Source organism: Lithobates pipiens, unplaced genomic scaffold, assembly GCF_037356315.1.
Source record: "Lithobates pipiens isolate NorthernLeopardFrog02 unplaced genomic scaffold, aLitPip1_a1.2 Scaffold_13, whole genome shotgun sequence".
NCBI lineage: Eukaryota > Metazoa > Chordata > Amphibia > Anura > Ranidae > Lithobates > Lithobates pipiens.
In genome coordinates this window covers 187,043,267-187,068,748 of record NW_027507718.1, presented here as the reverse complement: position 1 = coordinate 187,068,748, position 25,482 = coordinate 187,043,267, and the positions used below count along the sequence as shown (strand labels likewise).

General features: G+C 44.9%; 1 protein-coding gene across 3 annotated transcripts in view; it reads left to right on the top strand.

Moving 5' to 3' along the window:
• Positions 1 to 1,069: 1,069 nt before the first annotated feature.
• DOT1L (DOT1 like histone lysine methyltransferase) overlaps positions 1,070 to 25,482 on the top strand; it is a 228,667-nt gene continuing 204,254 nt past the window's right edge. For all 3 annotated transcript variants that reach the window (XM_077475975.1, XM_077475976.1, XM_077475974.1), the window contains exon 1: positions 1,070 to 1,336. In XM_077475975.1, the coding sequence (XP_077332101.1) occupies positions 1,256 to 1,336 (81 nt within the window). In that variant the 5' untranslated portion in view covers positions 1,070 to 1,255. The remainder of the gene's footprint in view (positions 1,337 to 25,482) is intronic.

Below are 25,482 nucleotides of genomic sequence, written 5' to 3'. Positions count from 1 at the left end.
GGGGATGATCTGATTGAGAAAATAGACATACGGTTGTTAGGTGTGGGTAGGATAGGCTTCTCTGAAGAGGAGGGTTTTTCAGGGATTGTCTAAAAGCTAATAGAGTTGGGGATAAATTGGATAGATTGGGGTAATGAGTTCAATAGGATTGGAGAGGCTCTGGAAAAGTCCTGGAGTTGAGCACGGGAGGAGATGACTAGAAAGCAGGACGGGCACAGGTGATCACATGGTAAAGGGCTGCTGTGATTGGCCCTTTACTGTGATCAGGTGTGTCCAAAGAGCGTGCACCGGTGGGGAGGGGGGACATCTTACCATAACTGTAGTTGCTTCATGCTGTCTTTCAGCTATAGCACAGGCAGGAAAGGGTTAATATCAAACCCACTCAGTGAAGGTTCTGGCTCTCTTATTTACCTACAGATTTAGCTGAATATCCTGTTCGGAGATGGTCATTTGTCATAACCTCCCCTCCAAGAAAATGCTACATTTTCAATGCAGGTTTAGCAGTGCAAGCGTTATCAGCCATGTCTGGTCCACCTTGGCTTTTCCAATCCCTTTTTGAGCCATATAGGAACATGCTTTCTCTGCTTCTTGTTAGACCCTCCTACCTTGCTTTGTGCACTGGAGCACAAAGACACTATTACTAAGATGTGTGTTCTACCTCCATACATTTATTTCTCTAGTCTGGACTTCATAAGGACAAATGAGATGATTTTTTTTTGCTTCTAAGAGCGTGCTGCCCCCGCCTGTGAATTGCACTTGGTACAGTCCACTGTGTCCTCCAACAGCCCCACATTGCTGGATAGAAGAACGTGTAGCAAAGCATGTAGTACTTCGTCCTTCACGGGCGCACCCATTCCCTAAAGCACATTCGTGTTCACCTATTACCGCCACATAATACCGCCGCTTGACCCTCGCCAGTTGCCCACAACCCTCACATTTAAGGCCAAGGGGCCATATGAGGACACCTCACGAAATTATTTATTTCATTCCTCAGGAAGGCGTGTATCTCCTTCGCCCCTCCTTACCGTCCCCCCTCCTCCACGCACACGTTGGTTTGACCCGGCCCTCAGCTCATTGTTGCTTGGCGCCGGGTCCAAGATGGCGCAGTGAAACCGCCGAGTGTGAGGAGAGGTGATATTACCCCGGGACCGGCGGAGGGGGTGGAAAATAGAGAGCGGCCTAAGATTTCGCCCTGGGATTGTATCGGTGTCATTCCGCTGGACCGTCTCCTTTGGGATTAGTATGCTCTCAGGACATGGGCGAGAAGCTAGAACTAAGGCTCAAGTCGCCGGTGGGAGCCGAGCCTGCCATCTATCCCTGGCCGCTGCCTATCTACGTGAGTGCGAGGATTGGGGGATATGGGCTAGGCCGCAGGGAGGGAGCTGAGGGTGGGGGCTGGCTTTTTGTTTGCTGGGCGGAGGGCCTTGCCTTAGCCCTGTATAGTACACGATGAATAATGCTTAGCAGGCACCGTGTGCCCATTTATTTCCCTATCACCTCCTATGGTGATTTAGTGTGGTTTGTCCTGTGGCTGCATTGTGCTACCATGGAAATATGTTTCATGTAAGGTGACTTTTGTGTGTCTGCCATGGCAGCACGGAGCCTGTCATTTCTATGTATGTGTGTGCCAACTTGGCATTTAGGTTATGCAATTCCCCTCAGGCTTAAGGTGACTAAGCCATGCATTGAGCCCTGGAACGCCTTCCTGCCAGGTCTTGTAATATTTAATAAGCTTATGTCAATGTAGGAGTTGGTGCACCCAGCCCCCTTCCTATGTATGAGATCTGGCCACTAGGAAAGCTCAGCGTGTTCATGTGTGTGTCATGTGTGTATTAAGGAAGCTCCGTATTGGTATGTGCGTTCACGTCCTCACTACCTGGGGGCGAGTGCACCTGCTCGCCTATGTGGCTCCATCCATTCTTCTGTGGCTGTCATAGATCTGCCAATTTACCATTTCCATGCCTGTTTTTTTTTTTTTTTTGAACAGTATTCAAATCCTATGTAACGTTCGCATGTTGGAAACGTACCTCCCGAATTTACTTTTTCTATTTATTTTTTACGGCTAGCTGCTTAATCTATTTTTATCCATTCCCGCTCTAGGCTTTCAAAGAGTTAATTAGATCTTGATTTTCTATTGGCGAGGGTTAAGGGGGGGTGAGAGAAATCAAACCACACAGCGTTTACCCGCTCGATAGCAACTGTTGCTCCCCCTTCTTTTTTCCCCTTTCCGTCCCACAGGCCCTGTGCGCGGTAATGTTTTAAAGGGCCAGAGTGAAACTGTCATAATGATGTAAATACACCTAAGCATGGTGTTTGCCGTAGTAAGACAACAGGAAATTCTGACGTTTTTGTAATTTTAGTGCTCGTTAGAGCGGGGGTAGGTAACTTCAGACACTACAGCTGTGGTGAAACTAAAATTCCCATCATGCTTCTGCCAGTGGTGACTGTCAGTCTTTCGTTGCCTCACAGGAACTGTAGCTCCAAAGCATCTGGAGTACTGAGGTTGCCTACCCTTGACTTAGATCAGTGTTTCTCAAAAAAAAAAATAAATAAATTTATATATATATATATATATATATATATATATATATATATATATATATATATATATATATATATATATATATATATATATATATATATATATATATATATATATATTATATAATTTTTTTTCGTAAAGTGGTTGTAAAGCCTTTTACATTACTTGTATCTACAGGTAAGCCTATAATAAGGCTTACCTGTAGGTACTGTGAATATCTCCTAAACCTACACAGTTTAGGAGATATTTACCATGTATCTTTGCGCTGATGTCTTCATTGTATGCAGGCTTTAGAAATGGCTTGATCGTACCTCTGTCATTGCGGCTCCAGCCAGTCACAGCAGCAGAGCCCGTGAACCTTGAAATAGCTCTAGGAGATGTTTCACCCATCACAGCAGTGTACAGGGACCACTGCAACAGTCTCAATCTGAAGATAAGTATTTCATAATAAGCTAGTATTTCGATGTTGACTCAACGCTCGCTCCTGCTCTAATGCCGTTGCCATGTGCCACTACTTATATTGGCATGGGGTCACCGGAGGCACGTCTCTTATGACATCACTGCCTGGGGCATGATGGACGGTGACGTCATATGTCGTTTTTCAGGTGACCCCGTCTTGTGCCATTATAAGTAGTGGCACACCTGGCAGGAGAGCGTGTTGATTTAACATCGGAAGAACAGGGGGAGGAGACCCCGGCAGAAGACAGAGGGAGAAGAACCGGAGAGTGAAGAATGAGGGGAGAACCGACAGAGGCAGAAGATGTCAGCAGAGGACACAGAAGAGCCCAAGAGGGGAGAAGTGAAAGGAAGAAACGACGGAGCTGCCATAATAAATTTCTTTAAAAAACGTGTAATGTTTTTTTTTTTTTTTTTGCCACTTCTTTTTTTTTTTTTGGTAAATGGGTAGGCATACAATGTACCCCATACTCATTCACATAGGGTGGGGGACCCGGGATCTGGGGGTTTCCTGATTCTGATAAACTCCATGCCTGCAGACTCTGGCAACCAACGGCCAGGGTTGTTGGGAAGAGGTCCTTGTCCTCAACAACATGGTGACAAGGTGCTTTGGGGTGGGGAAGGTGCAGGGTCCCCCCTGCTCCAAAGCACCTACCCCCCCATTTTGAGGGCATGTGGCATGGTATAGTTCGGGGGGGTGCTTGATTGTCTCCACCCCCTTTCCTCACCTGCTGACTGTGTGTTCGGTTAAGGGTCTGGTATGGATTTTTTTTATCCATTTTTATTGTTCCCCTTAAAATCCATACCAGACCAAAGGGCCTGGTATACTCTTGTAGGGGGACCCAATTTTTTCCCCTAAAGATTCATACCAGACAGACAGCTATATGCGTCCCCACAAGTGACAATTAGGTGTCTCACGTGTTTGCTCTGGGCAGGGGTACGAGGCAGGGTTGCCCCCCATTTCTCCTGCTCTTTGCGTTCGCCATACAACCGCTGGTGCCACTGGTGAGGGCCAGCCTGGGTTTTACGGGGTTGAGATTTGGTGATCTTCGTTAAAAGATCATGTTGTATGCTGACGACTAGACGCTTTTCCTGTGGGACACTACCTCACCAAAGTGACTGCTGTAATTTCCACCTTGGGCACTACTCCAGTCTGACCATAAACTGGTCTTAATCGGCCTTAGTGGTGCTTGATGTGGATTTTCCTGATTCTTGTCCATTCCCAGTAGTGACCGCATACAAATATCACCCAGACTTGCTGTCTACTGCCCAATAAATGTGTACCCCCTACTATCTCTCGATTTTGGGACCAAATTAAAACCTGGAATAATCTTAAACTATCGCTGGTGGGTAGAGCTAACTTAAAAAATATATTGATGCCACAGTTGCTGTATTTTCTCCACAACTCCCTTGTGATTCACTTGAAAATATTTAGGGTGATTAACACCCTCTTCAGACGCTTACTGTGGAATACAGGCCCCCCCCCCCCCGGATCAAACTAGAACAGTTGCAACACCCCAAGGACAGTGGAAGACTGGCAGTGCCCACTCCTTGGCTATACTATATTGCAGCCCTAATGCATCATCTGACTGGGTCCATGGTCCAGTGGGCTCATCAGCAAGGTTGATGCTGATCGGCTTTGATATGGAGACTGCTTTTGATGGGCCTGGAGGCACAGATGTTCTATAAATCTAATAAACGGATGCCCACCTTTACTCTACTCCAAAAATATGGGACAAGGGCAGGCAGATGCAGGGGATGCTAGGATTTACTGAAAGTAGCCGATGTGGGAGAACCTCTCCTATGTCAAACTGGCAGAACTATAACAGGGACCCAAGTGGTGCTCCTTCGGTGTAATTTGCTGTCGCACATATTTCAAATCATCAAGTTGCTATCTTTCCCCGAGTTACAAAATAGGTTTACTTTGCCCTCCACCATGTATTACTTCTATCTCCAGCTCAGATGCACTGTGGGCTCCCAGAGAGATGCTAACCACTTGATTGTCCATTACGCCTGCTTTCCACCTCTTACAAGTACTGAAACTAAAGGGATCATCTCACATTGTTACCAAATGCTACTGACACACCATTTAAGAGCTCACCCCATTAAGGCAACGTCCCTATGGGAAAGAGATGTAGGCCCACTCATGGGAGACCAATGGGAGCAAGTCCAGCAATCTATTACTACCTGCTGTCTTAACATTGCCCAAAATGTCTCCCAACTATACATTGTACGTCAGGTGCACTTCACCCCACTTAGACTACATAAGATGTGTAGATGGCCAGACCCCCTGTGCAGCAGCTGTGGGATACACCATGGGGATGGCATTCATTTGCTCTGGCGATGCCCAAAGCTCCACCGTTAACGTAGCGCAGTACTTGGGAATGGGATGCTTAACCGGTTCCCGATCAGTGCACTCCGATGTACGTCGGCAGAAGGGCACAGGCAGGCATATTGGCGTACAGGTACGTCCAATCTTCAATGCCGCCCTGCCAACATGAGCGCGCTGCCTGCAGCGCCCTCGCGTGCCGGTCGTGACCCTCGTGAGTCCGGTCGCGGGTCCCGCATACTCGATTGCCGCGGGCATACCCGCGATCGTCTCACGGGGCGGCTGAATGGAGGAAATGCCATGTAAACAGCATTTCTCCATTCTGCCTAGCAACTAGTGACGCTGATCTCTGCTCCATGTGATTGGAGCAGAGATCAGTGTTCACTAAATGAAAGCCCAACCCCCCCCCCCCACAGTTAGTAACACACCCCTAGGAACACTTAACCCCTACACTGCCACCCACTGGTTAACCCCTTCACTGCCAGTGTCACTTACACAGGAATCACTGCATTTATATAACAGTGATTACTGTATAAATGACTGGTCCCAAAAAATGTGTCAAAAATGTCACAATGTCGCAGTCACAATAAAAATCGCTGATCGCCGCCATTACTAGTAAAAAAAAAAAAAAAAAATTAATAAAAAATGCCATAAAACTATCCCTATTTTGTAAACGCAATAACTTTTGTGCAAGCCAATCGCTTATTGCGCTTTTTACCAAAAATATGTAGTAGAATACATATCGGCCTAAACGGAGGGAAAAAAGTTTAATATATTTTTGGGGGATATTTATTATAACAAAAAGTAAAAAATAATGCGCTTTTTTCAAAATTGTCGCTCTATTTTTGTTTACAGTGCAAAAAATAAAAACTGCAGGGGTGATCAAATACCACCAAAAGAAAGCTCTATTTGTGGGGGGAAAAAAAGGACGTCAATTTTGTTTGGGAGCCACATCGCACGACCACGCAATTGTCAGTTAAAGCGACAGTGCCGAATCGCAAAAAGTGTTCTGGTCTTTGACCAGCAAAATGGTCCGGTCTGTAAGTGGTTAATCTAGTGTTCCAAACGACCGTCGTCCTATACCCAATTCACTGTATCTGGGGAGTTCAGGAGGAGGTTATTCCTGGGAGATGGTTAGAAAAGCATTCTCTAGGGCAGTGATGGCGAGCCTTGGCACCCCTGATGTTTTGGAACTACACTTCCCATGATGCTCCTGCACTCTACAGTGTAGTTGAGCATCATGGGAAATGTAGTTCTAAAACATCTGGAGTGCCAAGGTTCGCCATCACTGCTCTAGGGCGTTGTTTCAAGCCCAAAAACTCATCCTGATGGGATGGAAATTGATCTCACTCCCTACAGTTGCCTCATGGATAACACACATGTGGTACACCTTGGTTATGGAAAGGTATATCTATCAACAAAAGGGGAATCCCAGGTAGATTTGAAAAAAATCTGGTCGCCATTGTTGGATACCCCTGGGCTAAGTCCCAAGGAACTGGTGACACCCAGAATCTTAGTGCCCTACGGGAGGACCCTAATGAGATAGGGTTGCTCAACACCAGATTTAATATATATGTGCTTCAGCATATTGTGGACTTGAAGGTCATGATGATTGGATTAAAGGTAGCCTCCCTGGCGGTATGATTATGTCAGATTTTTGTGTCTCAAAGCGGTACAATTATTATTTTGCATAGATATTTGGTGTTTTATATTGTAGGCCTGTAATTCTTAGCAGTAACACACTTAAAGCGGAGGTCCACCCTAAAGTGGACCTTCCGCTCATTGGAACCCGACCCCCCCCCCCCTCCGGCGCCACAATTGGCACCTTTCAGGGGAGAGGGGGTTGCAGGTTCCTATACAGTACAGGTATCTGCACCCACTTCCGGCGTAGATTCTGCAGAAGGTACACCCCTTTCCGCAGATTCTACGCCCCTTTCCGAAGGTCCCCCGCTGCCTGCTGGGAAACGCACGGATCCCAGAGACAGTGGGGACCATCCTTATTGCGCAACTCGCGCATGCGCAGTAGGGAACCAGGAAATGAAGCCGAAAGGCTCCACTTCCTGATTCCCATACCCAAGTTGGCGGCGGCAGCACCCGAGAGACGATCGAGAGATCGGCTTCGGGTGCCGACATCGCTGACGCGCTGGGCGGGTAAGTGTCCTCATTTTAAAAGTCAGCAGCTGCAGGATTTAAAAAAAAAAAAAAACGGCGGACTCCCACTTTAAATCTGTCCAAACAAGAGTCTAGTAGAAATCCCAGGTATGATGAATTTTGAAACATAAATTTATAATACAATAATTAAAAAATAATATAAAATTAATTTCCCCACAATTCACTATCGCTCAATTCACTTTTTGAAGTGAAGGGACACTTTTTGGTTGCTATGGACAGTCTCCAGTTTCTAGGCAGAAAGAACAGTATATATCATAAAACTGCATGCAGGGAGTTGGACAAAAGGATGTGAAATGATTTCATACGTTAATGTAATCTGTAAGATTACAGCGTACTGTTTTTTTTTTTTTTTTTTTTTTTCCCCCAATTTGCTGCCGGGCCTCTGCCCCCGTGCATCCCAGCGCTCACAGGGAATGGAGCCCGGTGCAAAGAGTCATCGGGCGGGGGACAGAGCCCATGGACAGTGGGGGGGTGGGGGACATCACAGGATCCTGGGGACAAGGTAAGTATACTGCACCAGGATCCTGCAAAGCAATGTTGAGTGTGGCTTGGGGTTACTGCTGATTGTACTGAAATTTAACGCCGAGCCACACTCGGGAAAACCGCCAGGGAGGTTAAAGGCACTAGGATAACCACAAAATGTAACTATAGATATAGGCAAATGCGTTGTTTGTACATTGGAAACTGTCTAAACTTGTTTAGACAGTTTCCAATTCTTTGCAAAAATTATTTTTTCACAAATTTGTCATATTAAGTTTTTATTTCTCTCACACAGCATATCCATGCAATACATACATACATGCAACTACACACCAAAATACATTATTTTACTTCTACGTATGGTGATACCACACGTGTAAGACTTTTACACAGCCTGGCCACATACAGAGGCCCAACATGTAAGTAGCACCTCCCCAGGCGTTTTTAGGAGCATAAATTAAACTTTTGTGCGATGTGGCTCCGAGACAAAATTTACTTTATTGCCCCCCAAAATGGAGCTTTCTTTAAGTGGTATTTGATCACCCCTGCGTTTTTTTTAAATTTTTTGCGCTATCAACAAAAAGAGCGACAATTTTGAGAAACGCTTTTTTTACATTTTGCTGTAATATCCCCCAAAAATATATATAAACATTTTTTTTCCCCTCAGTTTAGGCAGATACATATTCTTCTACATATTTTTGGTAAATAAAAATTGCAATAAGCGTTTGGTTTGCGCAAAAGTTATAGTGTTTACGGCGGCAAACTTAAAGGGACGTACAGGTACGGCCATTTGCCTGTCTGTGCCATTCTGCCGACGTACATTGTCACGCGCTGGTCGGGAAGTCGTTAAAGAGCAACTGTCACTTCTGTCCTGCAGCAGCTACTTCTCTGACCCGCTGTTCACTCACCAAGGGTCATATTCACTTTAATGTGACGGCTGGGGATGGAGCAGTGATACAAGGTGAGGGACGTGGCAGCAGCAGGTAAGTGGATTCCTGTTATCAGCGCTGCCATGATGTATCAGAAATAACAATGTTCTTTAAATGTAAGGACGTATTCTTAATGGTAGTTAGAATCTTTAATATTTGCAAACAAAATGAAGGTTACATATTTTGAATAAACTGTCAGATTTCGGTGAAACAGTGATATCAGAACCGATTCAATCATACAGTTTGTAGTGTAACTAGATTGGCAAAATAATGGGTTAAAGGAATATTCCTGAACTTTGTTTTATCTCATGGTTACTGTGAAATTGTGTGAATGCATCAATGCAGTGTAGGTTATATTAGCTTGCAGAGCTTGGATTCAGTGAATGAGTTTACCAAAAATTGTAATATTGTAGAATATACAGCCTTATGCTTAGAGGTCGACTGATATATCGGCCGGCCGATATATCGGCCGATATTTGCCGTTTTTTAAATAATCGGCATCGGCCGATTTTGCTGATGAAAAGCCGATTTATAACTGCGGGACTTTGAAATGACTTCTGTATAGAAGACAGTGTGAGTTGCCTGAGTCGTCATAGCAACACTTTCCTCCTCTCTGGGCAGACTGCCAAGAAAAGAACTAAATGATACAATGTTTACACTTGAATGAATGAAGTCATCTCTGTGTGTAGAAGTTCTCAGTTTAACCATTTAAAGACTAAATCTTTTCTGACACTTGTTGCTTACAAGTAAAAAATCCTGTATTTTCTGCCAGAAAATCACTTGGACCCCCCAAAAATTATATATATTTTTTTAGCAGAGATCCTAGGGAATAAAATAGCGGTTGTTGCAATATTTTATGTCACACGGCATTTGCACAGAGGTCTTTCAAATGCATTTTTTTGGGAAAAAATACACTATTTAAAAATAAAATAAAAACAGTAAAGTTAGCCCATTTTTTTTTTTCGGCCAAAAGTTTTGACTACCTGTTTTTATTTAATACATAGGTTTTTTTTTTAATCTAAATCATACATACAAGTAAACTGATTGGAGGTTTGTTTTGTTTAATAAATGTTTAAATGTAAGAAATTTTCTGTATCACTTATGAAGGCTGCTTTCACACTGGAGCGTTGATGTTAAAACGCAAGTTTTAGCGGCTCTTTACCATCATTTTAGCGGTGCTATTCGGCTGCTAGTGGGGCACATCTAACCCAGCTAGCGGCTAAGGAAGAGGTTAAATGCGCCCATGAAGCACTGCTGCCAAATCGCATTGCATGCGCTTCGGCAGTGGTGCCCATTCATATCAATGGGCAGGAGTGGTGGAGGAGCGGTATACACCACTTCAAACGTGCTGCTTGCAGGACTTTTTTTTAAGATCCTGCCAGCGCATCGCCTCAGTGTGAAAGCACTCTGTCTTTCACACAGACTGCAGGGGAGCCATTTTGCAGGCACTTTACAGGCGCTATTTTTAGCCCAAAAGCGCCTGAAAAACGCCCCAATGGGAAAGGTGTGTTAGATCAAGGGGGATTAAAAAAATAATAATAATAAATAAAAAAGGAAAAAAATAAATAAATAATAAAATAAAATCGGCCTAACATATCGGCCCAAAAAAATCGGCATCATATATCGGCTATCGGCCGCCATGATTTCTAAATATCGGCATCGGCCAGAGAAAAACCCATATCGGTCGACCTCTACTTATGCTACGCTCCATTTCATGCTGAATAAACTAAATTATTAATGTATCTTAAACTATTTTAGATTTTTAATCCAAAAGCATATTGTTAAAGTATTGTTTAAAAATCTTCTTTTTTTTTTTTTTTTTTATGGTTGCTTTATATCCACCCTGCCTTTTTAAAGCAAGTACGCTTGTGACAAATAACACCACTTTTGTTAAGTGAGAAACATTCTCCTCTGGGTGATCTATGTAGATTGCAAGGATTTTAACAAACTTTGTCGCAAACTGTGTCCATGTGCATTGTAGATGGGAGTGACTTTTTTTGGTGACCAGCTGCTGCACTTGCAGGGCTCTTATAAGGAAAGTGACAGGGTCTGAATCCCTTTAGATGTGTTTACCTGTTTGGGAATATCTTATCAAACCTGAAATGTTTGTTGCAGAGGATGTGAGGATGCCTAAAATCTGTCTTGTATCTTAGGGCAAGTGTAAAAAATGTGCAGTGCTTAAAGATAATCCATATCAAAAATAAGATTTACATGTGAGAAATTAACAAATACAAAAATACATTGTGACATGTATTCAATGATGAATAGTGTCCATGTACAAACATAAGGGACCACAAGCAGGTTCTAATGTGTTCTAAGGTGAATAATCCAAAAATAAATGACACAAAAATCTTGGATGTGCATCCAAAGGTGATAAGAGTGATATAGAAAATCCATCACCAGAAACACCAGCTGCTTACTGGAGATATTTGTCAATGGTGACAAATTGAGAACCACTGGGATCTCGACCATGATGTTTTCTATAGTGCCTTGGCACATTGTGTTTAATATCGCCACCTTTAATCCTGGCGACTATGTTCACCTACCCTTTCGGAAAAGGCATGAAGGTCCCACATACTGTTTTCTGCAAGGGCAGGTAATCATGTAGACAACCTGTGTAGTGGCACAAAATACTTTAATTGGATATACCTTGTTGGTAACATTTACACCTAAATTCCAAACTCTTACGTCTCCACATGAATTGTGCTGGCAAACCACACATTTCTTGCATGGAAAATAGCCAACCATGTTGTGGGAAATAAAGAAGGGAGTGTGGAGGGATTGATGGCATTCTGGGCACCTTTTTTTTTTTTTTTTTTTTTTTTCCTTCAAAGTGAAGGTGCACCTCTAAAAATGATTTTAGGTCGTTCAGGAAGTATTCTATCCACATTTTTTAGGATATTCCAGTGATGATTAATATTTATGCTGAACAGAAAATGTAGTGAGCATAGAACACTTATAAGAATCGTCTGGTTCACGCAGAGGTTTTTGTATAAGGAAAGAACTCCTATTCACCATTGCCACATTATGTATTTCAGAATTTAATGTTTCTTCATAGCCCTTTTCAATAAACCTTTGTTTAAGAGTACAGGCTTGAACAAAATGGGTATTAACATGTGTACAGTTCCTACGCAGTCTAAGGAGCTGGCTGCATGGAACAGATTCAAGCCATGATCGATGACCGCTATCTGTAGGTATGAAGCTGTAGGTAGTACTCCTCTTAAAGTGAGTCTGGAACTTGAATTTGTCCCGAAATGATTTCTATCTCAAGATTTAGAAAATGTATTTTTGAAAAACCTGGATTCAGACGACAATGAGATATGCCACGATCATTGTCATTAAGAAATGTAAAAAAATCACTGAGATTCAGGGGTACCTTCCCATAGGAGGAGGATGTCGTCTATATATCTGACCCACAGAAGGAAAGAAGGTCTGTGTTCAGAATAGACGACATTCTCCTCCCATTTGGCCATGAAAAGTTTGGCGAGGCTGGGGGCAAATTTAGACCCCCATAACCATGCCCTTTTGTTGCAGAAAGAACTTTTGGTCGAACCAAAAATAATTGTGTTGTGGCGAATTCTAAGAATTCAACCACATAGTCTTTTTGTTGACAATTAAGGGAGTACTCACGTTGAAGAAAATGTGTGACTGCCTCTATACCCCTAGCATGAGGTATACAGGTGTACAGGGACGCCACGTCTGCAGTGGCCATTATCAGATCTCCTTGTATCTTAATTTAATCCAAAAGTCTTGAGTATCAGTGGTGTCCTTCAAATATGAAGGCATTCGTTTCACAATAGGCTAGAGATGGAAATCTACATAGCGACCAATTTGGGAGCTAACTGAGTCGATCCCACTTATAATTGGGTGTTCTAAATATGTAGGTTGAAACCTTTTTAAAATCAATTTTGTCCAGTTCCTTTTTAAATGAGGTAGTGGGTTTACTGGACAATTCCTGGTAAGTGTCCTGATCACTAAGTAGCCGTACATCTCGTTAACATAATCAGGTCTGTCTTGTACGACAATACATCCACCCTTGTCTGCCGGACGGACTACTAAATATATTCCTGTCACAAAGTGAGTTGAAACCCCGCCCTGGGGAATGACTGGTTAAATATTTTCTTGGGATGTAATTTGGCCAAGTCCTTTAAAACCAAATCCCTAAAAATAAAGGATGGAGTCGCTGGTACTGTACTGTACCTGGAGTCGCGGTTCTTTCAAACTTGTGTAAAGACGTAGAATCAATATACTGTTGGATATTGATCTTCCTCAAGAATATTTCATGAGGGACTCTCTCTATATCTATATAATTTTTATAATCGCACACACTAACCACTACAGATCAGCACCCCGGATGATGCCTATTGAGGCGAAACGTGTCATTTTACGCTGATCCCATTGTTACTGTCTCATTTGAAGCGCTTGTTTTACCTTGGAAATGTAGGTGCAATTCTTATGTTTATATAAATGTTCCTCACGGAATTACGCTATGTTCCCCCTTCCTCTTCCTTTTTTTTTTTTTTTTTTGTCTTCTTGGTTGGGCTAATTTGCCCGTGTGCTACTAACCTGCTGTAGCCACCGCTTTGGAACGTCTGTCTGGAGGTTGTGTCCTTACAGTGAGACTGAACCTTCTGGTAGTCTCATAAAGCTTGATTGACTCATCAGGTGTATACCTGTATGAGTCCAATCTCTCCGGTAAGCGACTGGTGTTTCTGGTGGTGGATTTTCTATGCCACTCTTATCACCATTGGATGCTCACCCAAGATTTTTGCGGCTGTCATTTTATTTTTGGATTACATTAGGACCACCCTTATGTTTATATATGGACACTATTCATCATTCAATACATGTCACAATGTATTTGTTTAATTTCTCACATGTCAATCTTATTTTTGATATTATCTTTTAGGCCCTTTTTACACTGGGTCGTTTTTCAGGCGCTACAGCACTAAAAATAGCGCCTGTGTAGCACCTGAAAAAAATCTGTCCCCTTTCACTCCAGGGAAAGGCGACAGAGGGTGCGCTAGCAGGACGATGAGAAAAGTCCTGCTAGCCGCATCTTTGGAGTGGTGAAGGAGCGGTGTATTCCCCGCTCTTAAACCATTCCTACCCATTGAAATCAATGGGGCAGCATGGCTATACCGCCGACAAAGCGTCACTACCGCCCTGCTAGCTGCCACATACCACTGCTAAAATGACTCTGCTCCCGCCCCAGTGTGAGAGGGGCCTTAGCGCTGCACATTATTTACACTTGCTTTTGTTTATTTCTACACCACTGTGCTGGCTGCTAGTGTTTAGACAGCATTATATACTTGTTTAATTGGGGTGCAACTTATCGTCACCGATCCGTGATCCGAACTAGTCACCCCACTCGGCACATGCCGTGGAGCGCTCCGAGGTCTCGGCCTTAGGAAAGGCAGCGGCTTCGGCCTAGCTCCGAAGTGGCGGCCATCTTTCTACACCGAGGCTGTTTACACTGTGATCGCTCCGACGGAGCGATCACTTGTAAACAAACCGGCGTCATGTCATGACGCCAGTTCATCTCACTTCTCTGTACTAATCTGTACAGTGGAGGGGAGAGATCGGATGGAAGCAGCCATCACTCAATACCCTGCCAATAACCTGCCTGCCAATACTGAGCGATACCCTGCCTGCCAATACTCAGCAATACTCAGCCGTACTCAGCCAATATTACAGTGGGGGAGATTGTGGATATTACAGTGAGGACTATATGGTGGTGGAATTTTCACAGGTTTTTGCAAATTAAATTATTTGCTGATCCGAGGAACGATCCGATCCTTGAGTTTTTTGATCCGTTGCACCCCTATTGTTTATATTGTATCTTAGTGCAGACTTCTGGGAAAATCGGGACCTAATCACGCAATTGGGATACAATTCTGGGCAGCGTTCCGTACGCCATCTGTGTACAGAACACCTCCAGGTTTCCAGATTGTGTTGCATTTTAAAGAATGACTGCACTGCAGATTTATAGAACAATATGAATGGTCACAGTTGTATAGCTATTTTATTTTTTGCAATATTGTCCTTTTAATGTTGATTGTGTTTAGTTCTGCTTTAATGCCCTTTTCATTGTTTTTGGTACTACCCTCAGTTGTATAGTTTCCTGTCGTTCTTTAATATGAAAGAACGACAGGGAACTACCGTTTGATCAACAGTTGCTACCGTTTCTGTTTGTACCATGCTATAGTGGGACCATCTAAACTAGGGATTTTGATGGATAGGAATGTGTTAATGGCTATTTGCAGTGCTCAGAGTGGTGGTAGACAGCTTAGGTGGGCCATGGAAGCACCGAGCGGCGCTATAAGAATGTACTTTCATAATTTATATTACAGAAATGCACACCCTCCACATTACACAATCCTGTAATGGAGGATTCCAGCGTTTCACAGGCACTTTTACTCTGTTCACACTGGGGATTCCCGGCATGCAGGGAGCAGGAAGGGGAGAGAAGGTGGCAAGCCCTACTGTGTGTTTGGTTGCCAAAATTAATATAAGACCTGGGCTTATTTTCATGGAAACATGGTATAAAAAAAACCTGGCTTAAAGCGTAGGTCCGCCCACCGCTGCAAATAAAAGCCAGCAGCTGCACATACATTGCAGTATGTTTACGGCCAAGTGGGTGCTCTCTAGTTCCAGGAGGACGTACCTGTATGCCCTTGCGTGCCTTGCACATGCCCCCTGGTGCGTGCAGTAGTGTGATCTGTGATGATCTTAGTTGTCTGTACTGGGCTGGTGTGATTGGCCCAGGTACCTGTGTGATTGCTGTGGCTACTACAATCGCATGTCCACTAGTAGACAACTGCCAAGAATGAAATTAGTTTGATTGCATTTGTTCACTATTGTGATCTCTGTGATTGGTCACAGTGATCAAATGGCAAGTGAGTTGTACAGTGGGTAAAATAAGGATTGAATACGTCATCATTTTTATAGGGAAATATATAGTACAGGGGGTTCCCTACTTAAAAACATCCGACTTACAAACGACTCCTTGCAAATGGGGGGAGATAACAGGAAGTAAGAGGAAATCTACCTCTAGGAAGGGAAATTCTCTCCTGTGAGAGGTAATATGGGAAAAGGTGTCTCCACTGATGCTTTATCACCAATCCTTGTTTCCCTAACAGCCCAAAATTTTCAAAATCCAATTATCATTGGGACAGAAAGTGAAGTGAAATCTTCTGTACAGGGGCACAGACAGCTAAACAAATGTTACAGGGGTGATAACACTCCCCTATGTTATCCAAAAAGCTTGTCTGGAGTTTGTCTGGAGCTACACTTAAAAAAATTTACCTGTTCCGACTTAAAAAAAAGATTCAACTTAAGAACGAACCTACAGTCCCTATCTTGTTTGTAACCCGGGGACCCCCTGTATTTCACAAAAATGTGTGCGCCCCTTACATTTTTGTAAATATTTTATTATCTTTTCATGTGACAACACTGAAGAAATGACACTTTGCTACAGTGTAAAGTAGTGAGTGTACAGCTTGTATAACAGTGTAAATTTGCTGTCCCCTCAAAATAACTCAACACACAGGTATTCATGTCTAAACCGCTGGGAACAAAAGTCGGTGCACCCATAAATGAAAATGTCCAAATTGGGTACAATTTGCCATTTTGCTCCCCGGTGTCATGTGACTCGTTAGTGTTACAAGGTCTCAGGTGTGAATGGGTAGCAGGTGTGTTCAATTTGGTGTTATCAGATTTTATGCATATTTTTGTCTTCAGATTTACCGAAACCATGTAGTGCAAGGGCCTTCCTGATTGCATACAAATTTAAACTCCTAAGGTTTGACCTCATATTATAAGGTTTTGGTAAATCTGAAGGAAAAAAACAAAAAATCTGATAGTGTGTATGGGGCTTTACTGGTCACTGGAAGTTCAACATGGCACCTTGTGGCAAAGAACTCTAAAGATCTGAAGGAAAAAAAATTGCTCTACATAAAGATGGCCTAGGCTATCAGAAGATTGCCAAGACCCTGAAACGGAGCTGCAGCACAGTGGCAAAGACCATACAGGACAGGTTCCGCTTGGATCAGGCCTCTCCCTAGTCGACCAAAAGTTGAGTGCACATGCTCGGCGTCCTTTCCTGAGGTTTTTCTGAGGTTGTCTTTGAGAAATAGATGTATGAGTGCTGCCAGCATTGCTGTGGAGGTTGAAGGGGTGCGGTGTCAGCCTGTCAGTGCTCAGACCATATGCTGCACACTGCATCAAATTGGTCTGTATGGCTGTCATCCCAGAAGGAAGCCTCTTCAAAATGCACGCTCCCTTGTGCATCAGCTTTAGAAGACAAGCAGACTAAGGACATGAGCTTACTGGAACCATGTCCTGTGGTCTGATGCCAAGATAAACTTATTTGGTTAAAGTGGTTGTAAACCCTTACAACACACTTTGACCTACAGGTAAGCCTAGATTAAGGCTTACCTGTAGGTCCAAGAAATATCTCCTAAACCTACACGGTTTAGGAGATATTTGCCGAAAGACAGGCACCGCTGTCTACGGCGCGCAGACGCACTGCCGATATACCGCGTGTGGCGGCTCCTGTGCGCATGTGCGGGAGTGACATCATCATGGCTTTGCCGAATGACAGCGGCGGAGCAGCGAGACCCACCGAGAAGATGGATGCGCCAGACTACAGGGGACAGCGGTGACTTCTCTGGCTCCTGGGTCAGGTAAGTGACACATAATGGAATACTATGCGATACATAGTAGTCCATTATGCTTTACCTCCTCTCATTCCCTGCAAAGGTAAACTCATCAGGGTTTACTTCCTCTTTAAGATGATGTCAAACATGTGAGGTGGCAACCAAGAGAGAGTACAAAGAAAATTGTGTCTTTCCTACAGTCAAGCATGGTGGTGGGCATGTCATGGTCTGGGGCTGCATGAGTCCTGAAGCCGAGCACGAGCCCCCTCCTTCCAGAGACTTTGCCGCAGGGCAGTTTTCTAATATAACGACCCCAAATACACCTCCAAGACGACCACTGCCTTGCTAAAGAAGCTGAGGGTAAAGGTGATGGACTGGCCAAGCATGTCTCCAGACCTAAACCCTGTTGAGCATCTGTGGGGCATCCTCAAATGGAATGTGGAGAAGCGCAAGGTCTCATCCACCAGCTCCGTGATGTCATGGAGTGGAAGAGGGCACCAGTGGCAACTTGTGACACTCTGGTGAACTCAATGCCCAGGAGGGTTAAGGCAGTGCTGGAAAATAGTGGTGGCCACACAAAATGGACACTTTGGGCCCAATGTGGACATTTTTACGTAGTGGTGGACTCGCCAGCGGTTTATACATTAAAGGGATTATAAAGTGATTTTTTTTTTTTTTTTTTTTTAAATAACAAACATGTCATACTTGCCACTGTGCAGCTCGTTTTGCACAGAGTGGCCCCGAACCTGCTCTTCTGGGGTCCCTTGGTGGCTGTCTCGGCTTCCTCCCGCAGGTGCTTCTCACGTTCATGCGAGTTCCCTTGCGTGGTGAGAAGAATCTGCAGGCATGCTCCCGTGATACAGCCGGCGGCTATAGCCGCTCGCTGTATCATACGGCCCCTTCGCTCCGCGTCAGTGGATGTGATTGACAGCAGCGCGAGCCAATGGCTGCGCTGCTTTCCATCCACTCCAGCCAATCTGCGGCCAGGCTGAATGGTGGAAAGGACGGGGGTGAGCGTGGGATTTTCAAGGGGTGAGGTAAGTAAAACGGGGGGGCTGGGGGCGCAGGCACTGTCAGATGTTTTTTCACCTTTTTGCATAGAATGCATTAAGGTGAAAAAACATTTACCTTTACAACCCCTTTAAGATGCAAGAGATGGTTGGAGACCTGATACAAGAGAATGGCGACTTAAATTAGGACAATCATTAACCACTTTGCATCCAGGCCAATTCTGACCTTTCTCTCCTACATGTAAAATTCATAATTTTTTTGCTAGAAAATTACATAGAAACCCCAAACATTATTTAAAACATAATTTTTTTTTTTTTTACTGGATACATGTTTTGGGTTAGAGGAGGTCTAGGGCTAGAATTATTGCTCTCGCTCTAACGTTCGCGGCAATACCTCACGTGTGGTTTGAACACAGTTTTCATATGTGGGCGGGACTTGCGTATGCGTTCGCTTCTGCGTACTAGCTCACGGGGACAGGGGTGCTTTAAAATTTTAGTTTGACACTTTAAAAAAATTATAAATTGATTACATTCCTTGTAATAGGAATATGGCATGATCGGACATATTTACAGTGAGATGTGGGGTCAATAAGACCCCACATCTCACCTCTAGACTGGGAAGCCTAAAAAAAAAAAGATCCTGGCTTCCCAGCCAAAGCGGCGCCGTTAATTTGAATGCAAAAGCCTGAAAGATCATAGACTCCGGGGACAATCTGGTCTGCCGGAAATCTCTATGGTATCATCCGGGGGCCGGCGGATCCTGTGACCGACTCACTGATGGAAGCGGTGAGTCGGTAGAAGCACCCGTAAGAACGATCAAGCGACAGAACAGCTGCTATGATCGTTCTTATGGTGCAGGGAATCGCCGGCTGAAAATGCTGATATCTGAATGATGTCTGTAACCTCAGGCATCATTCAGATATCGCACCACAAAGCCCACTATGTCATATGACGTAGCTTGGGCGCCAAGTGGTTAATGGTTCATGGCCACATCCAAGGTATGACTTGTTCATGTTTCTATCCCCTTTGGGTTTAAATGGGTTGTAAAAGCAGATGGTTTATATTAAAGCAGAGTTCCACCCAAAAATCTAACTTCCGCTTTAAGCACTCCTCGCCCCCTTACATGCCACATTTGGCATGTCATTTCTTTTGGGGGGGGGGGGTGGGGGCTGCATTAGGAAGCGGACTTCATGTCCCACTTCCTCCTCCTCCTCCCGCCCCCCCCCCCCCCAGGTACTGCGAAGGCGACTCCTTCTTTCGCCTTAGGCTGCCCCTCCCTCTAGGCCATCTCCTGGGACATGTGACTGGTCCCAGGAGATCGCCTGTCCACTCCGGGAGCTCAGCACGACTCGCGCATGTGCCGTGCATGCCCGGCTGTGAAGCCGAAAGCAGTCACGGCCGGGTGCCCAGGGTCGCAATGGAGGCGCCGGCCGAGAGGAGGAAAGTAGCAACCCTCCGTTCGGCTGCATCGCTGGACCGTGCAACAGGTAAGTCAGCAACTACACTTTTTGTAGCTGCTGACTTTTAATAAACATAAAAAGCCTGTAACTCTGCTTTTAATGCCTTCGACAAGATGGAGGGGGCAGGATCAGCAAAGGGGGAACTGAGAAGAGGAGGATCTGGGCTGCTCTGTGCAAATCTACTGCAATAGGCAAGTATAACATTGGTTTGTTTGATAAATAAAGACTTTACAATCACTTTAAGATTATTTGTTACAACCCGTAACTCTGTCTAGCACAGTCTTGCCATCTGACGTTTCTCTAATCCGCTGGTATAAATATACCTCCTATGCTTGGGTCGGCAAGCGTTGGCAGTCCATGCAGTCTGCTACAGGTCCTTTCTGTCTCTCTTGGCTGCTCTCACTGTTCTGGGTTTGGGGGCGTGGCGCAGCAATGTGCTGACGTAGACGTGTTGTTCTCTATCCTAGTGCACTAAGCATTGTCAGGCCACATCAGTATCGCCTTAAGGACTTGTTCATGTGCGATGCTCTCTGAACAGCCATCAGTTTTGAGATCGCTTTTCAGGGAGCATATGACGACTTGGATCACACACAAGTAACCACATTCACTTGACTGGGTCATTATGAGCAGGCCTATGGCGATAAAATTCCCGCAACAGCTGCGAGGCATAGCAGCTGTGGCATGAGAATATGCCCAGCCACTGTCTTTGTAGCTAAAGGGGGTAGCAGTTGAGGGGTGACAAAACTGCAGCTCAACTGCAAAGTTTTACTGTCCCTCTTCCCCTAATAGTGCAGCCAGTTCTCTGATCACCAGCCATAGGGTCGCCAGATCAGTGTAGCTAGAATCAGTATTTCTGATTGCCTTTACACACCAGTCCAGTAAGTAACAGTTTTTTGTTTTGTTTTTTTCTGACCACTGCCACACCAGACCCATGGTCACCAGACAAGTTTAGGACTTGGGAGCTTTTTTTTTTTTTTTTTTTCGAATCTCCTGAACTCAACTCCAAAAAGCCTATGTGTTAATGTACACACAGGCTTTTAGCAGAGTTTAGGAGCGTCTGTGTTTTTTATCTGAGATTGAACCCCCTTCTCCTTAATGTGGAAGAATGGGAAAGTTTTGATGACCAGCCACAAATCCTGCAGAACTGTGGCAAAATCTTGATAAATGACAGCAAAGTATACATAAATCCTAAGCCAGCAACAGTGTTCTTGATCACCCCCACACCAGTGCAGTGTTACCTTTTGCCTGCCACCTCTACTTACCCCTGCCTTTTTATTGACCGCGTTTCTGCTTGTTGCCTGGACCAATCCTTTGTTTGCTGACTCTCTGCCTGCACCTGAATTGACCCATCTGCACATCCGACTATGTTCCTGGAAGATGCCAGTCCCAGCCATCCTCTGGACAACTGCACTCCTGAAATCAGGGACTTTTTTTATTTTTTTATTTGGTTCCTGCCAGCGATGTACCGTATATAGACTTGTCTTATAGGAAGTGGGACTGCTATAGGTAACACATTACGCTAAGCTAAAATCCCTAACCACTCATACACATGCCACCATTTCAGTACATTGTTTTTGATAAAATTTGTTTGATGATCGTCCGTCTTTTTCAAAGAGGACCTTCACATCTAACAGGTTGTTGGGTGATCACGCTGTCTGCAGGTGGCTGTAGGACTGGTAAGGCACGGAATGTTCTGCCACTTACCGGGCAGAGGTGTGGGCACCGCTGTTGCAGCATTTGCGCCTCCGCTTTTACACAGTGCTCGCTTCTCTTGTGCTTGCAGGAAACACAAAAATGTAATCTATAAAGGGTGGCTCACGTTCCTCTTCCTCAGTCTTTGTGTTTCCTCCACCTGTGGAGGTGGCTGGATGGAGCTCTCCTTCCCCTGAGCCGAATTGCCTGAAGAGGATGGGGAAGGAGGTCTGCAGGTACCTGTGAAAGCAGGATACTGGCGCTCCTCCTCCCTAAATAGCCTGGGGAGGGCTGGCGCTCCCCACGTGGGTCTTGCAGCAGTCTGCTGGCTGAATACTATGGTTATCCTGGTGTGAGTCCAGCGGCGGGACGGCCTTAGGGCTTGAGTTCTGGCTTGTGGAACACAGGAGGAGGGCGGGGACTCCTGACAACACTTCAGGGGTCGTGTGATGAGAGTAAATGCTGGATTCATTGCTGTGTATTTAAAGGGGTTGTAAAGGTTCGTTTTTTATTTTCTAAATGGGTTCCTATAAGCTAGTGCATTGTTGGTTCACTTACCTTTTTCCTTCGATTTCCCTTATAAATGTTTTTTTTTCTTTGTTTTCTTTGTCTGAATTTCTCACTTCCTGTTCCTCCTCAGTAAGCTGTTCAGTAAGCTGTTCTGGCTGACTAACCACCAGCTCGGATGATGGTGAGAAGTTTACTGAGGAGAAACAGCAAGTGAGATATTCAGACAAAGAAAAAAAACATTTAGAAGGGAAATCGAAGGAAAAGGTAAGTGAACCAACAATGCACTAGCTTAGAGGAACCTATGTAGAAAATAAAAAACAAACCTTTACAACCCCTTTAAGAATGCCAGCTATGGCAAGTGGACGGTCCTGGATGTGGGTGCACAGAGCTGTTGGTGAAAGCACACCCCCTTGTTGGCAAAGGTATCCGACAGCAGCATGTCCTTAAAACGGTGGGGAAGGGGGAAGCAGAAAGGTATCCTGTCTTTTCTCTCCTAAGAAAACCACAAAATCCCACTGACTTAGTCCCTGTGGGAGGGATATTGAGGCAGTTCCTCCCACAGTGGGAAAAGACTACCCCAAATGGATTTATACTGGGGATAATCAGGGAAGGCTACTGAATTCAGTTCAAGGGCACTCCATCCGCAAGGATGTTTGTAACTGCCCCGCCCAGGGATCCTCAGTAGATGACAGCAGCACAGTGGTGTAGTGGTTAGCACTCTCACCTAGCAGTAAAAAGGGTCACTGGTTTAAATCCCAACCACAACACTACCTGCCTGGAGTTTGCATGTTCTCCCTGTGCCTGCGTGGATTTCCTCCCACACTCCAAAGACATGCAGGTAGGCTAATTGGCTTCTGTCCAAAAGTGGCCCTAGTATATGAGTGGGGACCTTGTATTGTGGGCTCCTTGAGGGTAGGGACCAATGTGAGTGTGCAATGTACAGGGATAGGGACAATTGTAGACACTCGGGTTGAACTGGATGGACTGGTGTCTTTCTTCAAACTTACTAACTATGAAACTGACGTCCCTGTTGTAACAAATTGGCGACTTGATAGACCAGCAGGTCCTTATTCCAGTGCCACAACGAGAAATAAACCAGGGTTTCTATTCACACGTTTTCATGGTACAGAAACCGTTGGGCAAATTCCATTTGATATTGAACTTGAAGGCACTCAAGGAAATTGCAGAGGGAAACCATCTTTACAGTGAAATCAGTTCTTCCCCCAGATGGCTTCAGGGCTCTGCCATTCGACCTATCCTCATCCCCCAGGACTTTCACGAAAGTCCTGGCGATGGCACTGAAGCCCCTGAGACTAAAAGGAATCTTGGTCATCCCATACTTAGACAAATTTTTATTTTTTTGCACCCTCTGTACTCCAATTACAGGGATATCTGTGAGTGGCCATTGCCTTTTTGGAAGAGCTGGGGTGGTTGATAAACAGGGAGAAATCGAACTTAACCCTGGCGCAGGCCTTGTACCTAGGGTTTTTGGTGAACTCGTAATGCAAAAGGTTTCTCTCAGAGGCGACATCAGCCTTTTTCCAGAACAATCTGGCAGTATCTATCCATTTGGCCATGTTGGGTTTAGGCCTTCTCGCAGCAACAATCCGAGCAGTACCATGGGCAAGGGCCCCATTTTAGATGTCTCCATGCCAATATCCTGAGCAACTGGGACGGCGATCAGGAATAACTGGACGTGACCTTTCACCTGTCTCCAAGGACCAAGAGGTCTCTGGTGGTGGAACGACGAAGAGAACCTTGTGCAGGGTCTACAATGGTGTCTGTCTATATCACCATGGACACCAGTGGCTGCGGGGGCCCACTGGGGGGTTAACAGTAGCCCAACGGTGCTGGGAGAAGACCCAGTACCAAAGGTCTGCCAACTGGAGGGAGTTGCAAGCAATCTGGAAGGCGCTAAGATGAAAAATCCCCATGTACAAGTCCTCTCGGACAGTGTGGTAGCAGTCTCTTATGTGAACAAACGAGGGGGGAACATGGTGTCCATCCTTAATCAGACTGTAGAGCACCATCTTTTCTTGGACTGAGAGGAAGCTGAGGTCAATATCTGCAGTCCATATAAGGGAGTGGACAATCATCTGGCAGACTTCCTGAGCTGACACCAAGTGTACGAATTGGAATGGTTTTCCAGCTAGTGGTGAAGTGGGGCCTTCCAGAGGTGGACTTGTTCGCCAACAAGTTAAATCCAGTGTACTTGTTGATGGAAAGAAAAGTAGGGGCCAAAGGGATAGACTCCTTGGCCCAAAAGTGGGTGTTTCGCCTATGCTACGCCTTTTCCCCATTCAAACTTGTTCCCTGGTCCTTAGAGCATACCACAATGATCCTAGTGGTCCTGTATTGGCCAAAGAGGCCTTGGTTTTTCATGCTGTTGTGCCTGGCAGGAGAGCTTCCCCTCATGCTGCCTGAGAGGAAGGATCTTTTGGCCCAGGTCCCATTCCAGTTGCCAAAAATACAGAGCCTGAAATTGTCAGCTTGGTATCTGAGAGAGACCACCTGAGGTCTAAGGGGCTCGAACAGGATGGTAAATACAATTCTTTCCAGTACTAAGTAACTCAAGCAATTGAGTGTTTGCAGGTATTCCAGCAGTCTTGGAGTTTTTACAAGCCGGTACGGACCAAGGACTGGCTATTATTACACTGAAAGTTCAGGTATCGACCTAGTCCCTTTTTTGCCATTAGACCCGCTAGTTGGCAGGTTCTTTGAGAGGTTGGCCAGGATTAGGTCTATTCTGTTAAAAATTCTGCCAAAGTGGGATTTTTAGTATTGCAGGGTTGGATAAAATGGTCGCAAGAGGAAGAGCTGTCCTTAAAATAAGCCACGCTCAAAACTGTCTTTTTTTTTTTTTTTTAGTGCCAATTTCCACAGCCAGGCACATTAGCAAGCTGCAGGCATTTTCTATTATGGACCCTTTCCTGCAAATTTTTTGATGACAGACTGGTATTGCTTACGGATCCAGGGTTCTTTCCTCAAGTGGTGTCAAAATTCCACAGGACTCAAATAGTTTTACCTTCTTTCTGTGGGTCTCCCACCGATTGTGTTTGGGCTTTCATCAGCAGGGTGTGAACTTATGGCAATACTGCTCTGGAGATGACTTCTGTGCCTTGCACCTTGTCCTGCCTCAGAAGCCTGCGTAGCCAAGTAGCGTGGGAAGTGGTTCAGTTGCCTAGCGTGCCTCCTGTATACAGTCCGAGTCTCATTGGCATACATCAGGGTAGTTGACACTA